Genomic DNA, 23,889 nt, shown 5'->3' with positions numbered 1-23,889 from the left:
CTTGATTTAGCATGATTATGGGATGTACCAGACATTCGAGGAGTTGTATAACCTGAAGATCGAGGACTGGATGCTGTATGTCTTCCGACTTGTTCACAAAAATGTGCTTGTTTTTCCTAACTGTATCCATTTCCTGGACCTGTTGGAACAAAAGTACGTGCCCTGTGCTTTCTTGCCCTGTAATTAGATTAATCCCTCATTCAGAAACTAAAATATAAACTTCATATATCAACACCCGTCATTTATTTTTTTTTAAAAATAATTTATCTTTTTTCATATATAATCTAAATTTTGTTAAAATAGCGACATGAAACTGGACAACTGATGTATCAATATGAAAGAAAAATCAATTTATTATACTTAACTCAAATTTGAAAATAAAACATCTATATAAATCAATTTACCGGGATAAATTTAGAATTTTCTTTTTGAAAAATAAAATAATTTTACACACGAGTTGCCAAACCGATCAAATTTAAAAATAAATCTTATATAAAGTGGCAGATGGTCTCTATTCCCATGAGTAAAGTGATCCCTTTCACTGGGGAAAGATGAGTTTCGTCTTCCAAAAGGATATGAATTGCAAAGAATTAGACAATTCAAAACCCACAAATGTAATTAATAACAAAAATTGTAGTTTCATGATCTATCAATAAAGGTCGAAACAATATGAATAATGGTTGTGGGGAATAACTTTAAAATGTAAGGTCGATGAAGAAATTCCAATCGACGCCAAGTGCTGCCGATACGATACTTGCTCTTCTGTTGCTTCAGTGGCCAATGTTGTATGTATCAAACAAACTTTTTGGATAATTATGTTTAGAAGGACTCATTGAAAGCTATCATCTGCAGGGTAACTCCCAAAAACTCTCAAAAATGTTGCCAACTCCTGCAACAGGCCAGGGGAGCACACTTATTATGGCACTTGAAAACAAAGAGATAATTACTTCACAACACAGGACATTACAAGTGCGAAGAGTACCCCTCTAGACGACCAATGGCATCTTTTGTTCGGTTTTCCGCCATGGATGCTTTGAAATCAGCATAGAAAATATAACCGAAGCATCTGTTCAGAAATACAAAACATTTGAAAAGTAGGAAAATGCATTTATAAGATGAAATTGCTGACCAATATAGGATTGGTTTTTCAACTGATATATCTAAAAGTGGATTGTGATGCTTAAAATGATATCAAACCAATTTTAATGACACCATGTATTCAAAAATACAAATAAAACCCGGAAAGCATCAGGATTTGGCAAGTTTCATGATAAAAATTTGAATGTCAATCTACCACTTGGAATAAATTATTAATCACATCAATATTATCTATCAAACCTTTATGTATCTTACAAATAGAAATCTAACTTTCTGCATTATTTACTTTGGAAAACCAACGATTTTATCAGCAAGTGTCTGCGAAGCTTGCTTCTGCAGTGGATGGCGTTCGATCTGTGTCAAGAAATATAAAATGAAAAAAAGGAAACGAAAAAATGTAACTTTTCATAGATAATAAATCACAAACATATCCCTAACAAGATCAACACACCTTGGTAAGATTGATTTTCACCTTATCGAACACGGCGAGTGCTTTACAAAGCTCTCCCGGACCTTCCTCAAGAGAAAGACTATACTTGTCGGACAAATGATTTACAGGCATGATAAGTAAATTGCTCGGTGCAGGCTGAAAGTATATGAAGACTTATTTTATGTAGAAAGTGGAATTATAACTACGTTCTTTAATAATTACTTAGCATTTAGCAATTAACATAGTTAGGAAAGCTAACCTTGAAAGGCTTATCGGTGCCAGGTTTAATATGTTGCCTTGCCAGCATAATGAACCGAGTGACGCAGTAAGAATCATCCTAAAAGTAGAAAAATATATATATATATCATACAACTGATGAATTTGACTACAAAACATATAAAAGTAACTCATAAACAACCTGTATGTCTTGATCAAGTATATTCAAATTATAGATTTTCGCAGCGGTAATGCTAGCAACTGCCCCAACATCCTTGAGTTTATGATCAGCAACATAATGAATATTCAAGCAGAGATAATATTTAAAAGTACTGGTGATTAAACTGAATGAGTACGTATAAGTTCTTGAAATTAGCCGCATCACATCTTATTCAAATTCCTGGATCCTATGAGTAACATTAGTTCTTGACTTGAAAACCCTAAATAAAAATATTTTCTCACTTGTTCGAAAGAAAAAGTTATCTTCATGAGAATGTATTGAAAGTTGTTTATAGATTACTTTGTTTATCTTATATGTGTTTTCATCTCAATCCAGTGCTAATTTTGCCAAATAAAAAAGTGATGACATCTGGTTTCAAAGCAATCGCTTTCTCTCTCTCTCGTGTTTTCCTTGCAAATCCATAGCAATTAAAATTCAAGAAAAACATAGAACCATATCGTGAATGACATTAGAACAGATGTCATAAATTTGATTTTATGCTAGTCCTTTTACCTTGGCAGCCCCAGCAGTATCATCCACAGCTACTCTCACCAGTCCTAAGTTAGTTAATGTCTTCTCACACTGTGCAAGCGCCTGAACATTGAAATATCAAAGGTTACATTGTGGAGTCAACACCTCGGGGACAAATAGGATAAGTTTTATTCATCATAAAGCACCTGTGGATGGCTATGAACACTCTTTAAATCTTCAACCTTGACGTTGGGGTTCGCTAGTAAGCAATGTCTGATTAAAAGTTTCTTTTCTCCAACAATATGCAATCTATGTCGAAATAGAAGATCATAATTCCTGTGAATGCTGCCACCCAAAGAATTTTCTATTGGCAGTACTGCTCTATCAACGAGCCCACTTTCAACAGCCTAAAACAAGGATTGCATACAGAAAACAAGAAATAGAGATGAAGTACATCTTTTTCACGTTGATCTATTCAAGAGAACACCCAATTATTTACATGAACACTGCAAAAGACGGACTGTCAAGAGGGAAGCCAGTAAGAAACAAGTCATTCCCTCTCAAATGATAAACAAGCATCATATAATACGACGCCAAACAGCAACATATCCTCACCAGAAAACAAGTTTCAAAATCTGCGCGTGGAACTGGTTCACAATTTGGGTATGCCTTCAATGCTGCAGACTCACTATATGCACCTGGAACCCCCTTTCACATTGAAAATCCATTCATTTAAAAAACTCTCCATAAATAAAAACAAGATGCAGTGACAAAAGATAATGAAGGAAAGCAACTATCAAACCTGATAAGCAACACAGAGACGAGGCCCTTCGTCGTTCAATTGCGCGAATAACGCCGAAGGCCCTAAAAAAATCCAAACATTTCATACGTAAATCATCCATGCAAAAATAAAAAAATATATAGTAGAAAAAACATCCGAGTGGGAGTTTGGATTAAATTCAAAAGTGTAGACTTCAATTAGTTTTTACACTACTTTTAATTCTGGTGCATGGGTGACTCCACCGTTTGGGGAGATTAACGGCGATACTAGGAGTCTGATAAGGGTTTTTGTCTTTGAATTGCAGAGGGTTCATCCAGGCTGTGGTGGCCGCCATCGGAAAGGGATTTGGCTTCAAATCTTTCTTCTGCTACAAAATCACGTGTATGATATTAGTAACTCTAGCCTTTTGATAATGATAATATAAAACTTTTTTTTCAATAATTTTTTTAATATGTGTAAAATGATAAATAAACGCCCTTCATGTTCGATCCCCCTCCTCGCGTGTATCGTAATAAAAAAAATCGTAGATAAAATTAAATACATGAGACGAAAAAAATTACTGCTTCGTAGTCTATTATTAAAAACACACACACGAAAAACAAAACAAATAAATTATTTAATTTATCTTTCAAAAGCGAAAAAAAAAAGAAAAAAAAAAATAACTAAACAGCCTAGCTAGTTTCCAATATTGTTACATTTAATAAATTTAAAATTATTATTCTTTCATATAAAAATAATAATAATTAGTTTATGAGTAAGTCTCTTACTGAGATGATCTCACGAATCTTTATCTGTGAGACGGTTCAACTCTACCGATATTCAAAATAAAAAACAATACTTTTAGCATAAAAGTAAAAAAATTTCGTGGATGACTCAAATAAGATATATGTTCACAAATACAACCCGTGAAACAGTCTCACACAAGTTTTTGCCATAATTTTATTTCTTGGGGTTTTTATTATTGAACTCCTATTTTTCATATCATATTTGATAAATGATTTTTTTTATACTATTTTAAAATAAACCGTATTTTTATATATACATCTAAAATTTATTTTTGAGGATGTTGAATTCAATTAAATTTTCCAGTAGTTTATGTTTCAAAAAATTCTATAATATACTATAATTTAAAAATATATATTATAAATAAAGTTGAAATCTAAATTGAAAATAGTTTGTGATTGTAGGTGGGGTGTCGTCTCCCGGTATAGCATAGGCCGACCCGAAGAGGGATTCAAATCAAATCTTGTGTTGTATATTTTGCAAAGATGATATTTGGTATCCCGTTTTTATAATGAGTATGTTTTTTTTAGACGGTCTCACGAATCTTTATCTGTGAGACGGGTCAATCCTACCGATATTCACAATAAAAAGTAATACTTTTAGCATAAAAAGTAATATTTTTTCATAGATGACGCAAATAAGAGACTCATCTCACAAAATACGACCGGTGAAATCGTTTCACACAACTATTTGCTTTTTATAATATAATAACAATGAAGACAAAAGTGGAAAGAAAATAAAATTAGTTCACTGTTGGCGGTGGGGGTGATAAATTACCAAAATCAGCCTTAAAAAAAGGAAACGTTTTGAATTCCATAATAAACGAGAATATGATTTCTCATAATTTATGGGCAAATATAATATACAGATCGATTTCTTACTTTCTTTCGACTAAATCCAATAACGAGGTTTGAAAATTTTATATTTATATAAAAAGTTGAACTTTTTAATTTTAATATATCAATTTATGCGGTATAAATATATACAAACGGAAAAAAAAAAAACCAACCATATTTAATTTATTTTTCAAAATTAAAAAAAAAACAATTAAACCTAATTTCCCATATTGTGATACTTTTAACATTGATAGTTTTACTTTTACGTGAATATTCATGTATAATATAATATAATATGTATGTTTCATATTATCGTTACACACGATTAATTAAAAGTGTTTGATAAATAATTGATTATAAAACTAACTTATTATTAGAAACATTTTCGTAGAATCAGAATCAAAATCCCACAAGTTTTTGGATTTCAATTAAATTAAACATAAGAAGTTAACGCAGAGTCTGAATTTGAGAAACACTCTAAATTAATTTTGTATAAGCCAAAATTCAATAATCATTTTTTTTTAAACACTCCCTGAATGTAATTAATTTCATTGTCTGTTTTAGGATGTTTAAATTTGAATACTCGGATTAAAACAAGTTTAAATTTAGAACTCAAAGTTGATTTTAACAGTTGTTGAATCTATCGATCGGTTGCAAAATCTAGTGTGTGTCTGTGTGTATATGAAACGTCATGCTCTTTTTATTGCTTTAAAAGTACTAGAAATTTTTTTTTTTTTTAAACCTCACATAGCATTCGGCCGAACCATAAAATTTCATAAAATACTTTTGACATCATTTTAAAATAAACAATCAACTAACATTTTTTCTAAATCTAAAAATAACATTTGAAAAGTATAGCTCATACTATAACCTCTCAAAAACCACTCATACTCATGATAAAAGTCATAAAATCTTTTAACATAAATCATAACATATATGCGGAAACTAGCGTCGGTCCTCGGGTCATGTGCACCTTCAGTCCAGTCGGATCAACCATCAAGAGCTCCATTAGCATTATCATGATAACCTGCATCATACACACCTAGTGAGTCTAAAGACTCAACACGTCATATTCTTGATAACGAGTAATACGTAATACAGTTAACATATAACAGTGAAAAATATTTGTACTTAAAATATCGTTTTCATGAAGATGCATAAACTTAAACTTAAACATTTTCGTAAACATTTTCATGATGCATAAAACCTTTAAATAAAAACATTTTCATAATCTTATGCATAAACATTTTCATATAAACATAAACATATTCATATTCGTATCCATATTCATATCAACATATTCATATCATCATATTCATGTTCATGTTCATATTCGTGTTTGTTGAATTCAGATCGTGATTGTGACTCGTATTCTTGATCGTATTGGGCGATGGATCCATCTACATGTAACCACAGTACTGGGCGGCGGGGACACCAGCGACACTCTCACCCGTCAACTGGGTCTTGGCCAACGTATTAACATATTCGTATTCGTATCACGTATTCGTATCCGTATCCAAGGAAACACGATCGTCGGGCTCCCACTGGGACCATAACCCTCACGATATTTCCAACATATTCAGTAGTCACAATCCCTTCACATCCTTCAACATGTCGTATTTCCATCACTTATAAAAATATGCATATAATATCATTTTTATTTTGAAACCAAGCATGCAACATATCTTTTAACGTTATCGTTTCATCATAAAAATTCATAGACATTTAAAATGAACATTTTAACATATTAAATCGTAAACATTTAAAATAAACGTTTTGACATAAAAATCCATAAACATATAAAATTCCATAAACATATAAAATAATCATTTTAACATGTAAACATTCATAAACATAAAAAAATAATCATATTAGCATATAAAACAGCAAATAAGGAACTGCCATGACGTTTACTAATTTCTAGGTGTAAAATGACCGTTTTACCCCTGGACGTAAAATTTCACGTTTTTGACATTTTCTTAATTTTATTGACTCTAACATGTCCTAAATAATTATTTAAGCTTACAAGAATTTTCTCATATCTTTATTTAGCTTAATTAGATGACTTTTAAATTAATCTTTAAATATAACGTATTAATGCGTTTGAATCCCGAATTAAACCAAACCTTAATATAAAATTCCCAAATTACAAACTTAGACTTTTAATAATTATTTAAGCTTAAATATATTTTTCATAATTTTATAAATCATAAAATATGTGTTTCAATTAACTCGTTAATTAGCGTTTCATGCAGCGATTAAATCCCGGAAAATTCCAAAACTCGTTATTTTGATCCCAAATTTTTAACATAACCATTTTATGATTTATTCTACCCTTCCAAGTCATGAGCCACACCCGTTGACCCATGGTTTCAATTTTTGTTCTTTAATTTTCGTTTTTGACACCTTATCAAACACACCGAGCCATTTCCTAATTTACTTGAGCCACGGCCGAGCCACCTTGAGCCAAAACTTAGCCAACCCATCTAGGGACCCTACTGTGCAAGCCCAGCCCAAAGAACATGACTCTAACCCACGAACAAACCTCCTGGAAACCAACCCAATTGCATGTGCTGTGTGTGCGTGAATCCCCTTCCCCTCACCAAGACTCCTAGCCACCTTAGGACTCTACCAGCCCTTAACCATTGAGCACCCATGACCCTTACTGACCCTAGACCAGTCCCAGACCCGAGCCACCCCCAGCCTGAGCCCCTGAACCACGCACCAGCCTCCTGAAGAATCCAGCAGCCTGCGCGCGTCTATGGCCCCCTTCACGTTCTCAAGCTTTTGCTCGGCCCTCCCTGAACCAAACCATACCAGCCCTATCCGAACCATGGACCACCCTCTCTAGATCCTAAAGGACCAGCCTGGGTCGCCCAAGCCAGCCGCGAGCCCCCTAATCTCAGCCATCTCAGAACCTGCGCGTGAAGAGTCCCTCCACGCAGGGACTCTTCCAGCCTACTAGCGCGAGCCCTAGCCCCCTAGGACTCTACCAGGCCCTCACCCCTGACCCTCTTCGAGCCCCCAGCCAGCCCTGGCCAAGCCCAAGGCCCCATGCAAACCACCGAGCCCCCCCCTTAGTATCAAGCATGAGAATTGCACTCAAACTCACGGCTCTAGTTCTTACTTTCCCCTTGGGTACCAGCTTTGCTTTGTTCTTTTTTTTTTTTAATTTGCAACGTTTTTGTTGTGTTTAGGACTCTTAAAAACATGTAAAAATATTCCTCAAACACAACCTAATCATGGCAGCCCCTTTAGATCCTATTAAACATGATTTTTGGATGCAATTACAAGCTTTAAAAATCACCTTTGATGCATGAACGTAAATAAAATAAAGTGTCCCTTAATTTTCATGAAATTTCAAATATAAATGCATAATATGGTGTGATGATGAGTAAAGGGAGAATATGACGTGCCTTTGCGTATTTAACACACGAAAATACGTTGACGATTTGCGAAGAACGGGGCAAGAACCTTGGCTTGAATTCCTTGAGCTTTTCTCGATTTTTCTCCAAATTGTGATGGTGTGTGTGTGTCGTGTATTTGAGAGAATTTTGGTGTGCAACAATTCTGAAAAGTGAGGCGTAAGTTTGTGTGAGGGGTTTGGGGTGGTTTATCATTAGGCCCATTAGCGCTTGAGTAGGATTTAATTAAAATATTAAAATAGTTTTGCTAAAATAAGTTTGTGAATTTATTAGCCGGGTTGTCAAAAAGTTCGTATTTTTGTTGAAAAACCAACACAGATAAAATTTACGTCCCGACATATAAAATCACCTCAAAACCCCTTATTTTCAAAAATAATAAAAAACATCACCCATATTTTAAATAATTAAAAACATTTATTTAATAAAATCATTTTCCATTTTTCAGCCATCGGTCTCCGTTCCTCGATCGCAACTCGAATAACCTTTAAAAATATATTTTAATGCAACCATGTAGAAAAATATATTTTAAACATACAAATATGCACAACATAATTAATTAATGCAACTAAAATATTTAATTAAAATACACAAGGAATTTAATAATTGCATGCATGTGGTTCGCATGGACTTCTAAATTTTCGGGGCGTTACAGTATATATCAATATATATTTACCAAAATTAATAGAAAACTTGCACTTGAAATTGGAAAGTTTTCCTGATTATCTTTATTGTTCTAATTTGTCCTTTTTCTCCATAACACTGGTTAATATTTTTAGATTTTATTAAATAAATACTTTTTATTCTGTCAAAAATATTTTTATGGATATCGTTGTATATCGATCAGATCGTTCTTTCTTTTAAATCATGAATAAAAAATAAATTTTTTTTTTAAGAAATCAAAAATTATTGTTCTTTAATTTGAAAAGGATATGAAATATATGTATTTTATTTTTATATACTATTTCGGTTCAAATTATAAAAAGATCCCTTTGTTTGTTCGATCACATCTTTCTGATATAACTGATTTCGTCCCACGATTAATGAATAATAGAAAGAAAAAAAGGTGGAACGAACACAAAAATATCAATGTCTCAAAATTAGATATTTAAATTAGGACAAACCATATTCGAGCCAACTATATGGTCCAACAGATTAATACAATTTATTGGGTCAAAATGAAGAGATTAATCTATTTCAATTTCAAAATTGTGTCGATAATAGATGTACGTTTTAATTGAAGAGTATGTCTCTTATTATACGGTCTTACGAATATTTATATGTGAGACGAGTCAACCATACTGGTATTCATATAAAAAGCAATAGTCTTTTAACATAAAAAATAATACTTTTTCATGGATGACCCAAATAAGAGATATGTCTCACAAAATACGATCAGTCAGACCGTCTCACACAAGTTTTTGTCATCAACTCTAGTAACTGTAATGGTTATTTTTCTTAAAATTTTGTAATTTTCTCGAGTTATTTTATCGTCGCACCTAAACATTTTAAAATAAAAGATGTCCTAAAATAAATCGTTAGCTTTTCAAAACAATCATGTAAGTTTTTTAAAAAAAATTTAACAGAAATTTCGCCACAAATATTTGCAAAGTACTAACTACAAGATATCAGGCAGCAAGAGTAATAAATACTTAGTGTACAATTAAATTTGTAGATCAATTTTTACAACACAATAAATTCACGCATTTATCAAAATCTCATGATAAATTTAATACAAAATATTTTATATCACGATATAATTATTATAAATATATTTTAGTTGTGTTTTTAACAATATAAAAAAAAAAAAAAACAGATCGTAATTTCCCGAAGGCACCAACTACCAAGGCAACCACCTAATACAATTAAAACGAGGCAATAAATATTTACAAATAATTCAAGTCTTTTTGTTTTGTAACAACAAAAGAAATAATGTTATAATAATATTCAAAATAAAATAATCTTTTTGAGTCCAAAACGAATGGAATACACAATACGACTATACGAGTTGGTCTTTAGTGTCGGTCCGGTGCAACGTCATTTTTTCTGTCGGTGGACAAACGAAGGTTGTATCAAGATTTAATCATTAAAAATAAAAATAATGAAGAGTAAATAGCATTTATTCGAATATTATTTTATTCAATTTTACAAATTTACCGTCTACTCCCAATTATTCACTAATTATCAAGAAATATGAATACAAAATTATGATGATACAATCCATATTATTAATAGTAAAGGACAAAGAATAAATTAATTATGCAATTCACCAGTGTATTATGATTCATATAAAAATATTATGCGTATTATTTAATATTTCCTAATAAAAAATATATTAAATAATGTAATTATTCACAACAAAGCCTGTAATTTTTTTTTTTTAAATTGTAGTTAGACAGTGTGTCTCTGTCTATTAGGCGACCAGTCACTTTCATGAACTAATATGCATCCTCTACCAATAATAAAACAAACAAAAACACAGCAATTTCACAGCCCAAATCCCACCAGCTCTCACTTCCATTTCACTCCTCTGCCTCTCCCCGCACTTCTCCACAGCGAATCAGCAAATCCCTTTTCCGCATTTGCTTTGATTCTTTCGGAAATTCCCGTTCGTGAAGTTTCAATATGTATGGCCGGGATCCATGGGGTGGGACGCTGGAGATTGCGGCGGATTCCGCCACCGACGATGACCGGAGCAGGAATTTGCATGAGTACGACAGGGCGGCGCTGTCGCGGCCGCTCGATGAGACGCAGCAGAGCTGGCTACTGGGTCCCGGGGAGCAGAAGAAGAAGAAGTATGTCGATCTGGGATGCGTTATCGTGAGCAGGAAGATCTTTGTGTGGACTGTCGGGACTATTGTTGCGGCTGGGTTGTTGGCCGGGTTCATCGCTTTGATTGTTAAGACTGTGCCTAGGCATCACCACCGGCCGCCGCCACCGGATAATTACACTCTGGCGCTCAACAAGGCTCTCATGTTCTTTAATGCTCAACGCTGTGAGTGAATACACACCTGTTGCTTGCCACTTTATAGTTAATATACGGTTGAATTTGATCTCATGAATCTGGATAGAGAAATGTGAGATTTTGAGAATTTATTTATTAATGAATGAATAAATATTATTTTACCTGGTTTGATTATAGACTTGTAAGGAGGGGAGATCAACAGTGGGATATTTTATTTCTTTTTACGATTGTCTGGATTTGTCTGAATGATTATGAATTTCGATCTTATCAGTTTCATGGTGATAGAAGAATGTGAATTGCATATTTTTTATGCTCGATATTTATTTTTGCAGCTGGAAAACTACCAAAGCATAATAATGTATCATGGAGGGGAAACTCGTGTGTGAACGACGGGGAGTCTGATTCTACTACTCTGTTTAAAGATCTGGCTGGTGGCTATTACGATGCTGGTGATGCGATCAAGTTCAATTTTCCTCAATCTTTTGCGATGACCATGTTGAGTTGGAGTGTGATCGAATACAGTGCAAAGTACGAGGCAGCTGGAGAACTTAGTCATGTAAAAGATATTATCAAGTGGGGTACTGATTACTTCCTCAAGACTTTCAATAACACTGCCGATACCATAGATCGAATTGCGATGCAGGTAGAGTTATTAATGAGTTGTGGAAAGTTCATTTTTAGTTGATCAGCGATATCGTTTCTTCCGTGTTGTTTATTTTAAAGAGAAAAAAATTGGGTTCCTTGATATTCGATCACTTCTCTTGATCGAACTTGCTCAAGACATGATGTCCTTATTTACGTGTTCCAAAATGAAAGATCTTTAATTCTTTCTTGGTAGGTCGGAGAAGGTGATACCTCAGGGGGATCGACCAAGCCCAATGATCATTACTGTTGGACTCGCCCAGAGGACATTGATTATGATAGACATGTTCTTGAATGCCATAGTTGCTCGGATCTTGCTGCGGAAATGGCTGCTGCTTTGGCTTCTGCCTCCATTGTTTTCAAGGACAATAAAGCCTACTCACAAAAGCTTGTTCATGGTGCCAGAACCCTATTTAAATTTGCGAGGGATCAGAGAGGTAGATACAGTGCTGGCACTGAAGCGTCAACATTCTATAATTCCACGGGTTACTGGGATGAATTTGTGTGGGGTGCATCTTGGCTCTATTATGCTACTGGGAATTCTTCCTACCTTCAGCTTGCTACAGCTCCTGGTCTTGCGAGACACGCAGGTGCTTTTTGGGGAGGCCCGTTTTATGGTGTACTGAGTTGGGATAATAAACTTGCTGGAGCTCAGGTAATGTAAAAGCAAGAGGGTATTATGCCAACCTCGTTACAAGTTACACAATTTGTTTTGTCACTAAATAGGTTTTGTTGGTTATTGATGTAAGTGAAACATTCTGCATGTAGGTGCTTCTGAGTCGTTTAAGATTGTTCCTGAGCCCTGGTTACCCATACGAAGAAATTTTGGGAACATTTCACAACCAGACAAGCATTTTCATGTGCTCGTTCTTACCAGATTTTTCAACATTCAACCGAACAAAAGGTAATCAACTTTACTTCCTTGGAACTTATCCAGAGTAAGTAGTGTAATTCTGTGATGTTTCAAATTGAAGTTTTTGCGCACCTTGTGCAGGAGGCATGATCCAGTTAAATCATGGAGCGCCTCAGCCTCTTCAGTATGTAGTCAATGCAGCTTTCCTTGCAACGTTGTTTAGTGATTATATGAAAGCTGCCGATACTCCCGGATGGTACTGTGGACCCCATTTCTACTCAACTGATGCTCTCCGGAAATTCGCTCAGACTCAGGTACTACATGATTGGGATCCCTTCATCCTTTATTGCTGAAGGTTGAGATGGTTCACAAAATTGTAGAACAGACTTCTCGGGTAATATAGGGGTTAACATCCAGTGGGTCCTAAGTGTTATTATACTCCTCCCATAATTATTGGATGCTCACAGCATAATCAAGGTATACATGGGCATCACAGGCCTTGCACTGTTGCACAAGGTGCTAAGCGAGGCACAGTGCAGGCACACACCTTAGGGAAACGAGGCATATGTATGATGTGCTGATAAATTATAAATATTCGAAGAAAATTATCTCATCATTCAATTTATATATTGCAAACCTTTGAATGATGATAAAATAAATAGTGCCTAGAAGATAATAAAAATATTTACTTTGCATTTTATTTTGAATTCACCGTCGTATATTTAAGGTGTACTTATACTTAAAAGCCGCTTTGGTCCTTTAAAGCACCATGTCTTGCACTTCACGGCTGAAGCTTCCACTTCATGAAGGATTGCTCATGCTTTGTGAATTGATACAAGGATTGAGGCTTGAGCCTAAATACATGTAGTTTTATTTACTATGGTTCTCCCTTTCTATAAATGCTGGCAAACTTGTCAACATGTATTAGTGGAGCTAATGTCATTATTTGCCTTTCAGATTGATTACATTCTTGGTAAAAACCCAAGACAGATGAGTTATGTGGTGGGATTCGGAAACCACTACCCGAAACACGTTCACCACAGAGGGGCATCAATTCCCAAGAACCAAGTCAAGTACAGCTGTACAGGAGGATGGAAATGGAGGGACTCAACAAAGCCAAACCCAAATACTATTGTCGGAGCCATGGTTGCTGGTCCGGACAGGCAAGATGGTTTCCATGACGTGCGAACAAATTACAACTATACAGAACCAACACTCGCAGGCAATGCTGGCTTAGTTGCAGCTCTTGTTGCTCTATCCGGAGATTCTACCATGGAAATTGACAAGAACACCATTTTCTCTGCGGTGCCACCCATGTTTCCAACACCTCCACCCCCACCAGCTCCATGGAAACCATGAGTTGGTGCCATCGTTTTTCATCCGGCGTGACAGTCAACATTTCAAGTGGTATCTTATCCCTTTTATCTTCTACATGTGTTTGGACATTAAAATACAAAAAGCTCACAGGGTATATAGGATGGTTAGAATAGGAGGTTGGATTGCTTGAAGAAGAATTTGGGGCGAACGGCATGTTTTTCAATGTTGCGATATAGTATGTATGTATGAAATGGAACTATATTCTTTTGACATAATAATAGTTTGAAAGTGAACTTTCTGTATTTTTCGAAATAAATATTTCTTCACGATATAACTTGGGAGAGGAGGTGTGGAGTTGAGCAAGCAGCGCCCCCACCCTTTCTTTTCCTCTATATATTCACATTTTAGTATATAATACATTCGGAAAATATGATTTTCCCATCATATAATTTTCTTCTATATATATATGTCCGAAAAGCAAATGTTAAGTTCATTTCTTGCAGCTCTCCTTAGTTTCTTTTATGCCATGTAAATTTAACTTGCCTCTCCATTGACTGAACATGAATCCAACTTAATTTATTCTATAAGACCGTTGGATTGCCCAAATATAAGTGTATTTTATCTAGAGCCCGAATTGGGCCGTATTCATAATTTAATTTCTTGAAGCACATTTTTAACATTTTTTTTTGAATTTTTAGTTTTACAAAGAATTGATAGTAATAAAAAAAAAGGAAAAAAAAGAGAGAGATGCTGTTATGTACTAAAGTCTGAAGTAACTAAATTTAGCCAATTTATATTGTTTCCATATAAACATCCAATAATGCATGATTTCACGACCAATGAACGAAAAACACACATTATATTTAATTTTTTTTTTTAAAATTCTGTTTTCATTATATTTTACAACTACGCTTATTTAAGATTAAATATTCTGTTGAATTCTTCCCTTCATATTCATATTCGATTAATAGGACTAAAAAAGATATATTTTTTAAATAACAAATTTGAAATTTATGCATAAATCTTTTTAAAATAAATATAAATATATTTTTAGATGCATCAAATTAAGTAGTCTCATTCAGTACCTTATTTATAATATTAAGTGGCAAATTCTAAGTTAGAAATAAAAATAAAATTTAATATTTTTAAATTGCGGGTCCGGACAGGAAAAATTACAACTAATCAGAACCGACTCTTGCAGGCAATGCTGGTTTAGTTGCAGCTCTTGTTGCTCTCTCTGGCGATACAAAGCTAGGGATTGACAAGGACACGATTTTCTCGGCAGTGCCACTCCCGTTTCCACCACCATAAACTTCTTTAAGCCATGAGCTGACTTAATTAATCATTTTTCATTCACAGAACATCATTGTTTTGGTTAATAATATAATGAGATACAGAAAAGTGATTCAGCGTGCATATGAGACTGACTGCAGCTGCATAGCCTGCATTGTATCATCATCTTAACTTTTATAGGGGGTGTGGTCTGTGGAGTCTCGCTAGTTGCATAATGCATATATAGCCAGCCATTGAGTAGAAATTGTTCAAAGAATTTGGCTGTGAGATTTATACAGTCATTAACTCATAGCTCTAACTCAAGGATAGGACGGAGGACTTGTCGGAAGAAAAGAACGGTTTGTAGATAAAATAAACAAACTAGAGAACAGATCTGTCGTTAAGTTCGGCTTGCAGAACCGTCTTTCGGACATTAGGTGATCTCTTTGACGGAACGGATAAAAGGACTCTATCTCCTTAGCTACGGACAGTTAGACCTTATTTATTGCGCTCGACTTTGGATTAATTGAAGATAAATCACCGGCATTAATAAATACTAGCGACAAAGCAGACACGTTTTATATGTGTACATGACATAATATATAAATATAATTTCTTGCTTATGTGTAATATATTTTAATTTTCAAATAATTGTTTTAAATTTAATTTCTTAAGTTGTCGGTATATAATGTAATATATAAATATTATTTATTGTTTATCTGTAATATATTGTGATACCAAATTTATTATTACGGCGACGTCAACAACTTCATGATCTGATATATATTATATTATGAGGAAAAAAAATATTTTTAAATAATTCATATTCACCGCATTTTCGACTCATATTTACCAATTATCACCAAAATTAAATTGCAAATATTTCGAATTTCGACCTATTCTTGAAAGAACTTGGACAAAAGACAAGAACAAGTAATACGCGGATCAATGTCAAGAACGTTTCTCCTTTGCGGGGCAGTTATATTTTGATTTTATCTTGGGAGTTAACATGCAATATAATATTTGGATACCCAAGCACTTTGACTTGTTCTTTTGTCTGGTTAGGCATCGCAGTCAACCATCATAAAATGCAAATCGTTCGATGTTTCTTCCCATTTCTTCCTAAAAAAACTTGGGTAAATTCGTCACTTGCATAGTACAATCTAAATGGGGAATACGAAGAGTTTCTGGAAAATGGGTTCAAGAATTCTTGTGGGCCTGCTGATTATTGCTGCTCAGATTCTAGCTGTATTTCCACTCACGGATAGTAATGATCGTACGTCGTGTTTTACGTTGTTTTGATGTCTGTGCAAGAAATGTTTCTATTTTCAAAATTTATAATCCGTTAAAGTCGGGTCACAATCAAACACGAACAGTTGTGTGATTCTGGTATGACTTGAGGATTTATATTGTTGATTGACATCAACCATGTATGTTTGATGAATTTTCGCAACTCATGTAAGCTTGAAAATAAGTTGAGCGCAAAAATATTTGAGGCTCGAAAATGGAAAGTGGGAAGAATTGCTGGAGAATTTGATTATATTTGACGCGGCCATCTTCGGGACCGGGATTTTAGATAAGGATGCAGCTAGTTTGAGGCAAAGCCCAAAATTTTATTAAATGATAGGATACATTTTTTCCCTGTGGAATTACATGTATTACCGGATGTCATGAGAGTTTCATTTTTGAACAACTAAGAATATTAGTTTGTTGAATTGAATGACTATAGAGTCCTCTTCATTTCTGTTGCAGTTGCTGCGCTAAATGCTCTAAAATCTAGCTGGAATAACCTGCCACCGAACTGGGTGGGGGCTGATCCTTGTGGCGGTACATGGGATGGAGTTAACTGCACTGATACCCGTGTGACATCAATGTGAGTATTGGAATTTTAATGCAATAACTGCCCCAATGTCATGTTTTATGTTTCATGCCTCATGGTCTCTTCACTTGCAGGATGTTAGCAGGAACAGGTTTGGAAGGTAGCGACTTGAGTGACATTTCGTCGTTGACGGGTTTACAGTTTTTGTATGTTCTTCTGTTTTCTTTTTTGGCTATAGGTCCTTCTAAACTTGCATATCGTGTTTAAGTGTTTAATTCCCCGTAGTTAGTAGCCTGATTTGTGTTACCAGAATCAATATGAAGCACAATTTGTTCACAATTATTTTGACTAAATACCTACTATTATAGCCAAGGTTGTTACTTATGATAACAGTACTACTCAAATATTTCAAATTGTACAACAACCAAGTTATCTCATAATGTGTCACGTAGGCAGCCACACAATACAAAAGATGCCATTGCTCCTTTCCAACAAGTTCAATGTTTTGTACGATATCAACCACTCTTGCTCATCAGTGTGCCGTTTGTGCAGTTACTCTTCCAGCCACTTCAACCACTGTTCACCTATTGTTTCCTGACTATGTTTTTCATCTTGATGTAGGGATCTTTCGAACAACATTGGTCTCAAAGGGATTCTTCCTCCTTCGATTGGGAACTTGAAAAACCTTAGGATTCTGTAAGGATGACCTTTATCTTTTCCATTGCATGGACATCTTGATTGAGCTCAGACATTTAAAATAGTTGTTTTTGTTGCTTGTAGAATTTTGGTTGGTTGCAGCTTTTCTGGTCCCATTCCAGATTCTATAGGATCTTTGCCACAGTTGGTATTTCTGTGAGTTCCTAGTTTCTTGAATATTCTTTTGACATTCCCCATAAGTTTATCGAATGCTTCCTTTTTTAAAGAAATTTTGCCAGATAAATCTGTTGATTTTGTGTTATGGTTGTTTAGCTTGGGATATTTATTTATGGCACGTGCTTTGTCATTATACAGATCTCTGAACTCTAATAGCTTCACTGGCTCGATTCCTCCTTCTATTGGAAATTTATCTCAGCTTTCCTGGCTGGATCTGAGTCAAAACAAGCTTACGGGTACTATTCCCGTCTCTAATGAAACCGCAACTGGTTTGGATAAGCTACTCCGTGCTAGACACTTGTATGTGTTATCTCTCTCAAGCATCAACTCTTTCCTATCAACATTTTGTTCATGTGTTCCTTTTTGGCTATTTAACTATCAATTATGTTGCAGCCACCTTTCCATGAATCAAATATCTGGACCCATCCCTGATCGACTGTTCAGTTCCAATATGAACCTGATACACGTGTGAGTTGGCACAATACATATGTTCTCACTGTGTTTATGATTGTACCTGTCGTTGATTCTGTGAACTGCATGCATATTTTGATTAGTTATAACTTTAGGTCCTGCAACAAAAACTATATCCTACACTTTTGCCTGAACATTTGCATCTTTTGTGAGAAAATAACTTGCCTTTTAACTATGACATGCTTTTTTAACTTAGGATGTTCGACAATAACAAACTCATCGGGAATATACCTGTGTCTCTTGGACATGTAAAGACATTGGAGGTCGTGTGAGTATCTTTGTTACACCCGTATCGTATTAATATCCTTTTTTTGCCCTCAACTTTCTCTATGATTTGATTTCCGTCGATTTTGGGATACAGACGCATTGATTGGAATACAATGGATGGATCGATTCCGTCAAACCTCGGGAATCTTACAAGTCTGAATGAGCTGTAAGGGAAAATTAAAATGATTTAGTATATATTGACTCACCCACAAGCAGAAAGTTATGGAAAAACCGCAATCTTTGAAAGATTAAACTTGTTTTTGTTGCATCTTCTCCAGGTACTTGTCTAATAATAATTTCAATGGAAGTATTCCCAACCTCACTGGCATGAATGTTCTACAATATGTGTAAGTGGCTACCAATTATCATAATCTCAAAATTAACTGGACCTTAGAGAAGGTAATGTTTGTGTATGTTTCCAGGGATATTTTTTCAAGAGATACAAACAAACTTATTCACATTAGTTTATAATCATTTTCTAAAAAATACATTTCATCTTATTTTCACATTCTCTATATTCAAGTTAACATTATTTTCCGGAGCAGCAGGAATGTGATCAAGCATAGCCCAAGTTTTTATGAATACGAAGATCACTAATATATGTGAAAACCATGTGCTCTATATCAATGTTGAATTTATTTTTATCGTTCACTTTTAAGCCCCCCTAATGCTTTCTTGTCTAATTAACAATAATATGATTTCAGTCCATTTACCCTACTGATCAATTCTCTGCGAATTTGCAGGGACATGAGCAATAACAGTTTTAATGCATCGGAAGTGCCACAATGGTTCACCAGTCTCCAGTCTTTGACCACATTGTATGCCATTTTGTTGCCTAGAATCTCCTGACAGGAACCTTTCGCCCTGGGATGCATAAACTCGAAACATATTGGTCATTATATTATCAAATTTCATTTGAAAAAATGACATCTTGCGACATGCTTCCCCAGTATCAGAAAGTTTTTTTCATATAAGAATTGCATATATTTTGAGTTCATTTTGCATAAAACTCTTCATGCGGATAATGCATAAGCGACTATTGCACAGGATAATGGAGAACACAATGCTTCGAGGACAAATTCCAGTTGACATCTTTAGCCTTCCTCAACTGGAGACATTGTAAATCTCGTGCATGAAACCAGTTTTCTTTCCTGAATCCAAATTTTGTTTAAATTTGGAGCACATTATATATTTGTTTATAGTTATAGCTGGTCTCAGGTACATATTTGCTGTGCAGGGAGCTCGGACACAATAATCTTAATGGAACCTTAGATATTGGCAGCAGCTATAGCAGCAACTTAAATCTTGATTTGCAGAATAATTCCATCACCGTCTTTAAGCAAAAAACAGATAGCAACTTGCCGCTAATTACGTGAGCTGGCTTTTAGTTCAAAGTTTGTTGTCATATATGTAACTAGACTCCTGTTGAACTAACAATCATCTTTTATATGCGATTTGTTGAAAATTGTAAATATTTTTAGGTGGGTTTTATACATGAATACATCTCTCGTCCTCAGTTTCTGCCTCTCTTGCAGGCTTGTTGGTAATCCCATTTGTACTACAGCCGGAGCAACACAAAAGTTTTGCACAATTGAGAAGCAGAACAATAGCTTTTCATCATCGAATGACTGCGGGGGAAAGTCATGCCGCAGAGATGAAGCTTTGAGTCGTAGTTGTCAATGTTCCCATCCATATACTGGGACGCTGCACTTTTTTTCCTTTTCCTTCACAGATTTCCAAAATTCAACTTATTACAACGAGCTTCATGGGAGAATAATGAATATTCTTCTCGCCAGTGGGCTTCCAGTTGATTCAGTTATTGTTAGCAATCCAACTATCAACATTAATTCTTACCTAGAGATCTCACTGCAGCTATTTCCTTCTGACCAAGATTCATTCAACAGAACATCAGTTTCAGGAATCGGTTTCCTTCTCAATCGCCAACCTTTTGAAATCAAATACTTTGGACCGTTCTACTTCATCGATGAACCATATTGTTGTTTTGCAGGTAACTTCAACTATGCTTACAAATGTATACAAATGTAAACACCTGAGGATTCTTGTTATTTTTCTCTCTGATAATTAGGGATGCCAGTAACTCAGTAAGTCGAGCTCAATATGATTAGTAACTTTAGATTTTACCTTCAGGGTCCAAAAAGTCGTCAAATACTGGCCTTATCATTGGGTTAGTGGTTGGTGGTACTGTTCTTGTGATCCTGATTTGCTTGTCTGGAATTTATGCTATTCGGCAGAAGAAAAAAGCAAAAAGAGCATATGAACAAAGTAACCCCTTTGGTAAGATTAGTTCTTCACTTCAACTTAAAAGTTGTCACTCTGATCAAAATGGAATCACCTCTTCATTGTGTGGATGCAGCTTCTTGGGACCCTGAAAAAGAAAGTGGTGCTGTTCCACAGCTTCAGGGAGCGAAATGGTTTTCCTTTGAAGATCTTAGGAAATGTACTGACAATTTTTCAGACTCAAATTGCATTGGCACTGGAGGTTATGGAAAGGTTGGTTAGTTTCTCGTAGTTTTAAACTTACATAATAGATTTGACTTCTTGGAACACATTCTGATATGTTAGTTGATACTCACCACTACTTAAGGAATAATCGGCACACTTACTTTGCTAAATGTATGATTCCTAGAATTTTTCTCGTTCTTACATGCACAGAACAATATAAAACTGCCTGTATTCTGTGTAGAGTTTAAATTGGGAAAGCTTTGATACTTAGGGTAATTTTTAATGCTTAGCTTAAGCTCGAAGCAGCCTGCATCAAAGTTGCAAATTGAGTCAAGTCGAGCTTCAGTAATCTTTTTTTTAGATATTAATGAGGACTTGTTTAAAAGATGATTTGCTTCCTGTGCTGCATGAAATGACTAAAGTTCTGTGTTTTTATTCACGGACAGGTTTACAAGGGGACTGTTGGTTCTGGGAAATTAGTAGCAATCAAACGAGCTCAACAAGGTTCGATGCAAGGGGCTCATGAGTTTAAAACAGAGATTGAACTTTTGTCAAGAATCCATCATAAAAATGTTGTCAGCCTTGTGGGATTCTGTTACGAGCAAGGAGAGCAAATGCTTATCTATGAGTATATTTCTAATGGTACACTTAGAGATTGTCTTTCAGGTAACAATCCTAATTCTTGGTTTTGCTTAAACTATGAAAAGTAATCTTTCTTATCTCATTTTCACTAGAACCAGCTCTCCTTTGAGAATAAATTTTTTGGCTCCTAAATGTCACATGCGCTTGATACCTTCGTAAAATATATGCAGTGATTTCTTGTTCCACCATTTTAATTTGTAATATTTTACAGGGAAGTCGGGATTGTGGTTGGACTGGAATAAAAGACTGAGAATAGCCCTTGATGCTGCCAGAGGTCTGTCATATTTGCATGAACTTGCCGATCCCCCAATCATTCACAGGGACGTTAAGTCAACCAACATTCTACTAGATGATCATTTAAATGCAAAAGTAGCTGATTTCGGTCTATCAAAACCCTTGGATGACATTGGCAAGGGTTATGTCACCACACAAGTCAAAGGGACATTGGTATGTAAATGAAGCTCTAAATCTTGGAATGCAACCAAATATTTAATTTTTTATGTTATCCAATCGAAATAATTAAAATTCAAGCGATTCAGTCAGTAGAAAAGGAATCGAACTGAACATTTTTTTATATCTATCCCTTTTGCTGTAGGGATACATGGATCCTGAATATTATATGACTCAACAATTAACTGAAAAAAGTGATGTATATAGTTTTGGAGTGGTATTACTAGAGCTGGTATCTGCGAGACCTCCACTACAACATGGAAAACACATTGTAAGATTAGTCCAAGAAGCAATGGGAAATCAAAGAGAGCTTCAAAATCTTGACCAAGTCATTGATCCAACCCTCGAATCGGCAGCAAAATTAAGCGGTTTACAGAAGTTCTTAGATATGGCAATGAGTTGTGTTAAAGAATCCGCAACCGATAGGCCTACAATGGGCGAGGTAGTGAGAGAAATCGAGAATGTAACGGAGTTGGCTAAGTTTGACAAGAAAACAGATACAGGATACAGATCATCTAGCTACAAGGAAACAACAGTTGAAAGTCCTCTACACTCAGGTGCCACGGAGGGGTATGATGTTAGCTACGGTTCGTTCCCTTTTCATGTAGAACGCCGTTGATTCTGTTGTTTCTCCTTTTTTTTATTCTTGATTCTGAATTTTTTTTATGTTCATTCAGGGTGAATTGTGTTCATTTGTGTGATTAGCTAATTTCTTGTTGATTATGCATAATGTGGGACAGATTTTGTGATACTACCGTTGTAAATTATATTGAACATAGTCACAGTTTGCCAACAAGTAATGCTAGTGTGCTTTTTATTTTTGGTTTTATTCGGAAAAAATACAATATCTTGAATGTTAACAATCATCACGTTGCTGCATATGTTTTGTGGCAAATTTGCATCCACTTCCAAAGAAGTTTCATCGATTGATATCGGTTCTTTGATGTAACCATTTTTGGCAAAGACATGTGAATTATGTTTGTTTTTACCCCCTTTCTCACCCAAAATTTATGATAAATAAAACCCGTCGAGCTTTATGTTCAATATTGGTTTTCAGTATTACCATATGTTCATGTTCACCATTCAAATTTATATAAACTAAAATAATTAAATATTACAGTATTTTTTTTAAATAATTTTGAGCAACAACTAGCTTCAAATACTCAAAAATGACATTATTTTTATTGCGCAGCAATATTTTGGAGAACGGATCACTATTTTATGGACGAGGAATTGAGAAAAAAAATATAAATGAAAAGAGTAGTGTTATTTGTTATCATATTTTATGGAAATTACATTTCTAGTCTCGACATTGATCAATTCATGATTTTAATAATGTAACTTGCATATTTTTTCAATTTTAGTCATGTTTGTTTATGTGTCAGATCTCACGTGTCACGTCAACACTACGATGAAAAATGACTAGAATTGAAAAAAAATATAAGTATATGACTAAAATCGTGAATTGATTGATAACATGATCAAAAATAAAAAATATGCAAGTTTTTTGACAAAAAATGTAAGTTTACTCCTATCTCACGCCTCGATGTTTTTTTTTCTTTTCTTCTTCAATTTTAATTCAGATTCACATATTTCAG

The 23,889-nt window shown here is 34.7% G+C and overlaps 3 protein-coding genes across 5 annotated transcripts; 2 read left to right on the top strand and 1 right to left on the bottom strand.

Annotated features, from left to right (window-relative positions):
* Window positions 1-510: 510 nt before the first annotated feature.
* On the bottom strand, window positions 511-3,585 carry LOC142531220 (arogenate dehydratase 2-like). 3 transcript variants are annotated; one of them, XM_075637308.1, is made up of 10 exons: window positions 3,427-3,585; window positions 3,238-3,299; window positions 3,051-3,143; window positions 2,642-2,842; window positions 2,478-2,558; window positions 1,788-1,865; window positions 1,550-1,684; window positions 1,385-1,452; window positions 983-1,066; window positions 511-889 (listed from the first exon to the last, which is right to left on the bottom strand). In XM_075637308.1, exons 1-10 carry the CDS (start codon window positions 3,548-3,550, stop codon window positions 871-873), a joined length of 945 nt encoding a protein of 314 aa, XP_075493423.1. In that variant the 5' UTR covers window positions 3,551-3,585; the 3' UTR covers window positions 511-870. The 3 variants fall into 3 exon arrangements, with proteins under 3 accessions (XP_075493423.1, XP_075493424.1, XP_075493425.1); XM_075637309.1 differs by having other exon boundaries at window positions 3,430-3,585; XM_075637310.1 differs by having other exon boundaries at window positions 3,051-3,133; window positions 3,238-3,577.
* A 7,155-nt stretch (window positions 3,586-10,740) lies between these two features.
* Window positions 10,741-14,350, top strand: LOC142530416 (endoglucanase 25-like). The gene is made up of 6 exons (XM_075636252.1): window positions 10,741-11,252; window positions 11,555-11,865; window positions 12,061-12,519; window positions 12,633-12,768; window positions 12,859-13,031; window positions 13,675-14,350. Exons 1-6 carry the CDS (start codon window positions 10,883-10,885, stop codon window positions 14,074-14,076), a joined length of 1,851 nt encoding a protein of 616 aa, XP_075492367.1. The 5' UTR covers window positions 10,741-10,882; the 3' UTR covers window positions 14,077-14,350.
* A 1,985-nt stretch (window positions 14,351-16,335) lies between these two features.
* LOC142530838 (leucine-rich repeat receptor protein kinase HPCA1-like) lies at window positions 16,336-23,120 on the top strand. Its single transcript, XM_075636693.1, has 19 exons — window positions 16,336-16,582; window positions 17,059-17,179; window positions 17,260-17,331; window positions 17,747-17,821; window positions 17,906-17,977; window positions 18,137-18,298; window positions 18,392-18,466; window positions 18,666-18,737; window positions 18,831-18,902; window positions 19,015-19,083; window positions 19,480-19,554; window positions 19,784-19,855; window positions 19,974-20,108; window positions 20,272-20,744; window positions 20,885-21,031; window positions 21,111-21,247; window positions 21,646-21,865; window positions 22,053-22,288; window positions 22,437-23,120. The coding sequence occupies exons 1-19, from the start codon at window positions 16,474-16,476 to the stop codon at window positions 22,908-22,910; spliced, it is 2,868 nt and encodes a 955-aa protein (XP_075492808.1). The 5' UTR covers window positions 16,336-16,473; the 3' UTR covers window positions 22,911-23,120.
* Window positions 23,121-23,889: the final 769 nt, after the last annotated feature.

This window comes from Primulina tabacum, chromosome 17 (assembly GCF_025594145.1).
Source record: "Primulina tabacum isolate GXHZ01 chromosome 17, ASM2559414v2, whole genome shotgun sequence".
NCBI classification, from domain to species: domain Eukaryota; kingdom Viridiplantae; phylum Streptophyta; class Magnoliopsida; order Lamiales; family Gesneriaceae; genus Primulina; species Primulina tabacum.
The sequence above is the reverse complement of the archived record's forward strand: the minus strand, read 5'-3'. Positions and strand labels throughout refer to the sequence as shown.

Bases quoted from the DNA above. Each gene is read 5' to 3' on its own strand.
- LOC142530838 (XM_075636693.1), top strand. From the start codon at position 16,474: ATGGGGAATACGAAGAGTTTCTGGAAAATGGGTTCAAGAATTCTTGTG. The intron at 17,332-17,746 runs GTATGTTCTTCT...ATCTTGATGTAG, and splicing joins TTGACGGGTTTACAGTTTTT to GGATCTTTCGAACAACATTG. The intron at 17,978-18,136 runs GTGAGTTCCTAG...GTCATTATACAG, and splicing joins TTGCCACAGTTGGTATTTCT to ATCTCTGAACTCTAATAGCT.
- LOC142531220 (XM_075637308.1), bottom strand. From the start codon at position 3,550: ATGGCGGCCACCACAGCCTGGATGAACCCTCTGCAATTCAAAGACAAA. The intron at 2,559-2,641 runs GTGCTTTATGAT...TTCAATGTTCAG, and splicing joins GTGTTCATAGCCATCCACAG to GCGCTTGCACAGTGTGAGAA. The intron at 1,067-1,384 runs GTAAATAATGCA...ATTTCTGAACAG, and splicing joins AAAATCGTTGGTTTTCCAAA to ATGCTTCGGTTATATTTTCT.
- LOC142530416 (XM_075636252.1), top strand. From the start codon at position 10,883: ATGTATGGCCGGGATCCATGGGGTGGGACGCTGGAGATTGCGGCGGAT. The intron at 11,866-12,060 runs GTAGAGTTATTA...CTTTCTTGGTAG, and splicing joins TAGATCGAATTGCGATGCAG to GTCGGAGAAGGTGATACCTC. The intron at 12,520-12,632 runs GTAATGTAAAAG...TTCTGCATGTAG, and splicing joins ATAAACTTGCTGGAGCTCAG to GTGCTTCTGAGTCGTTTAAG.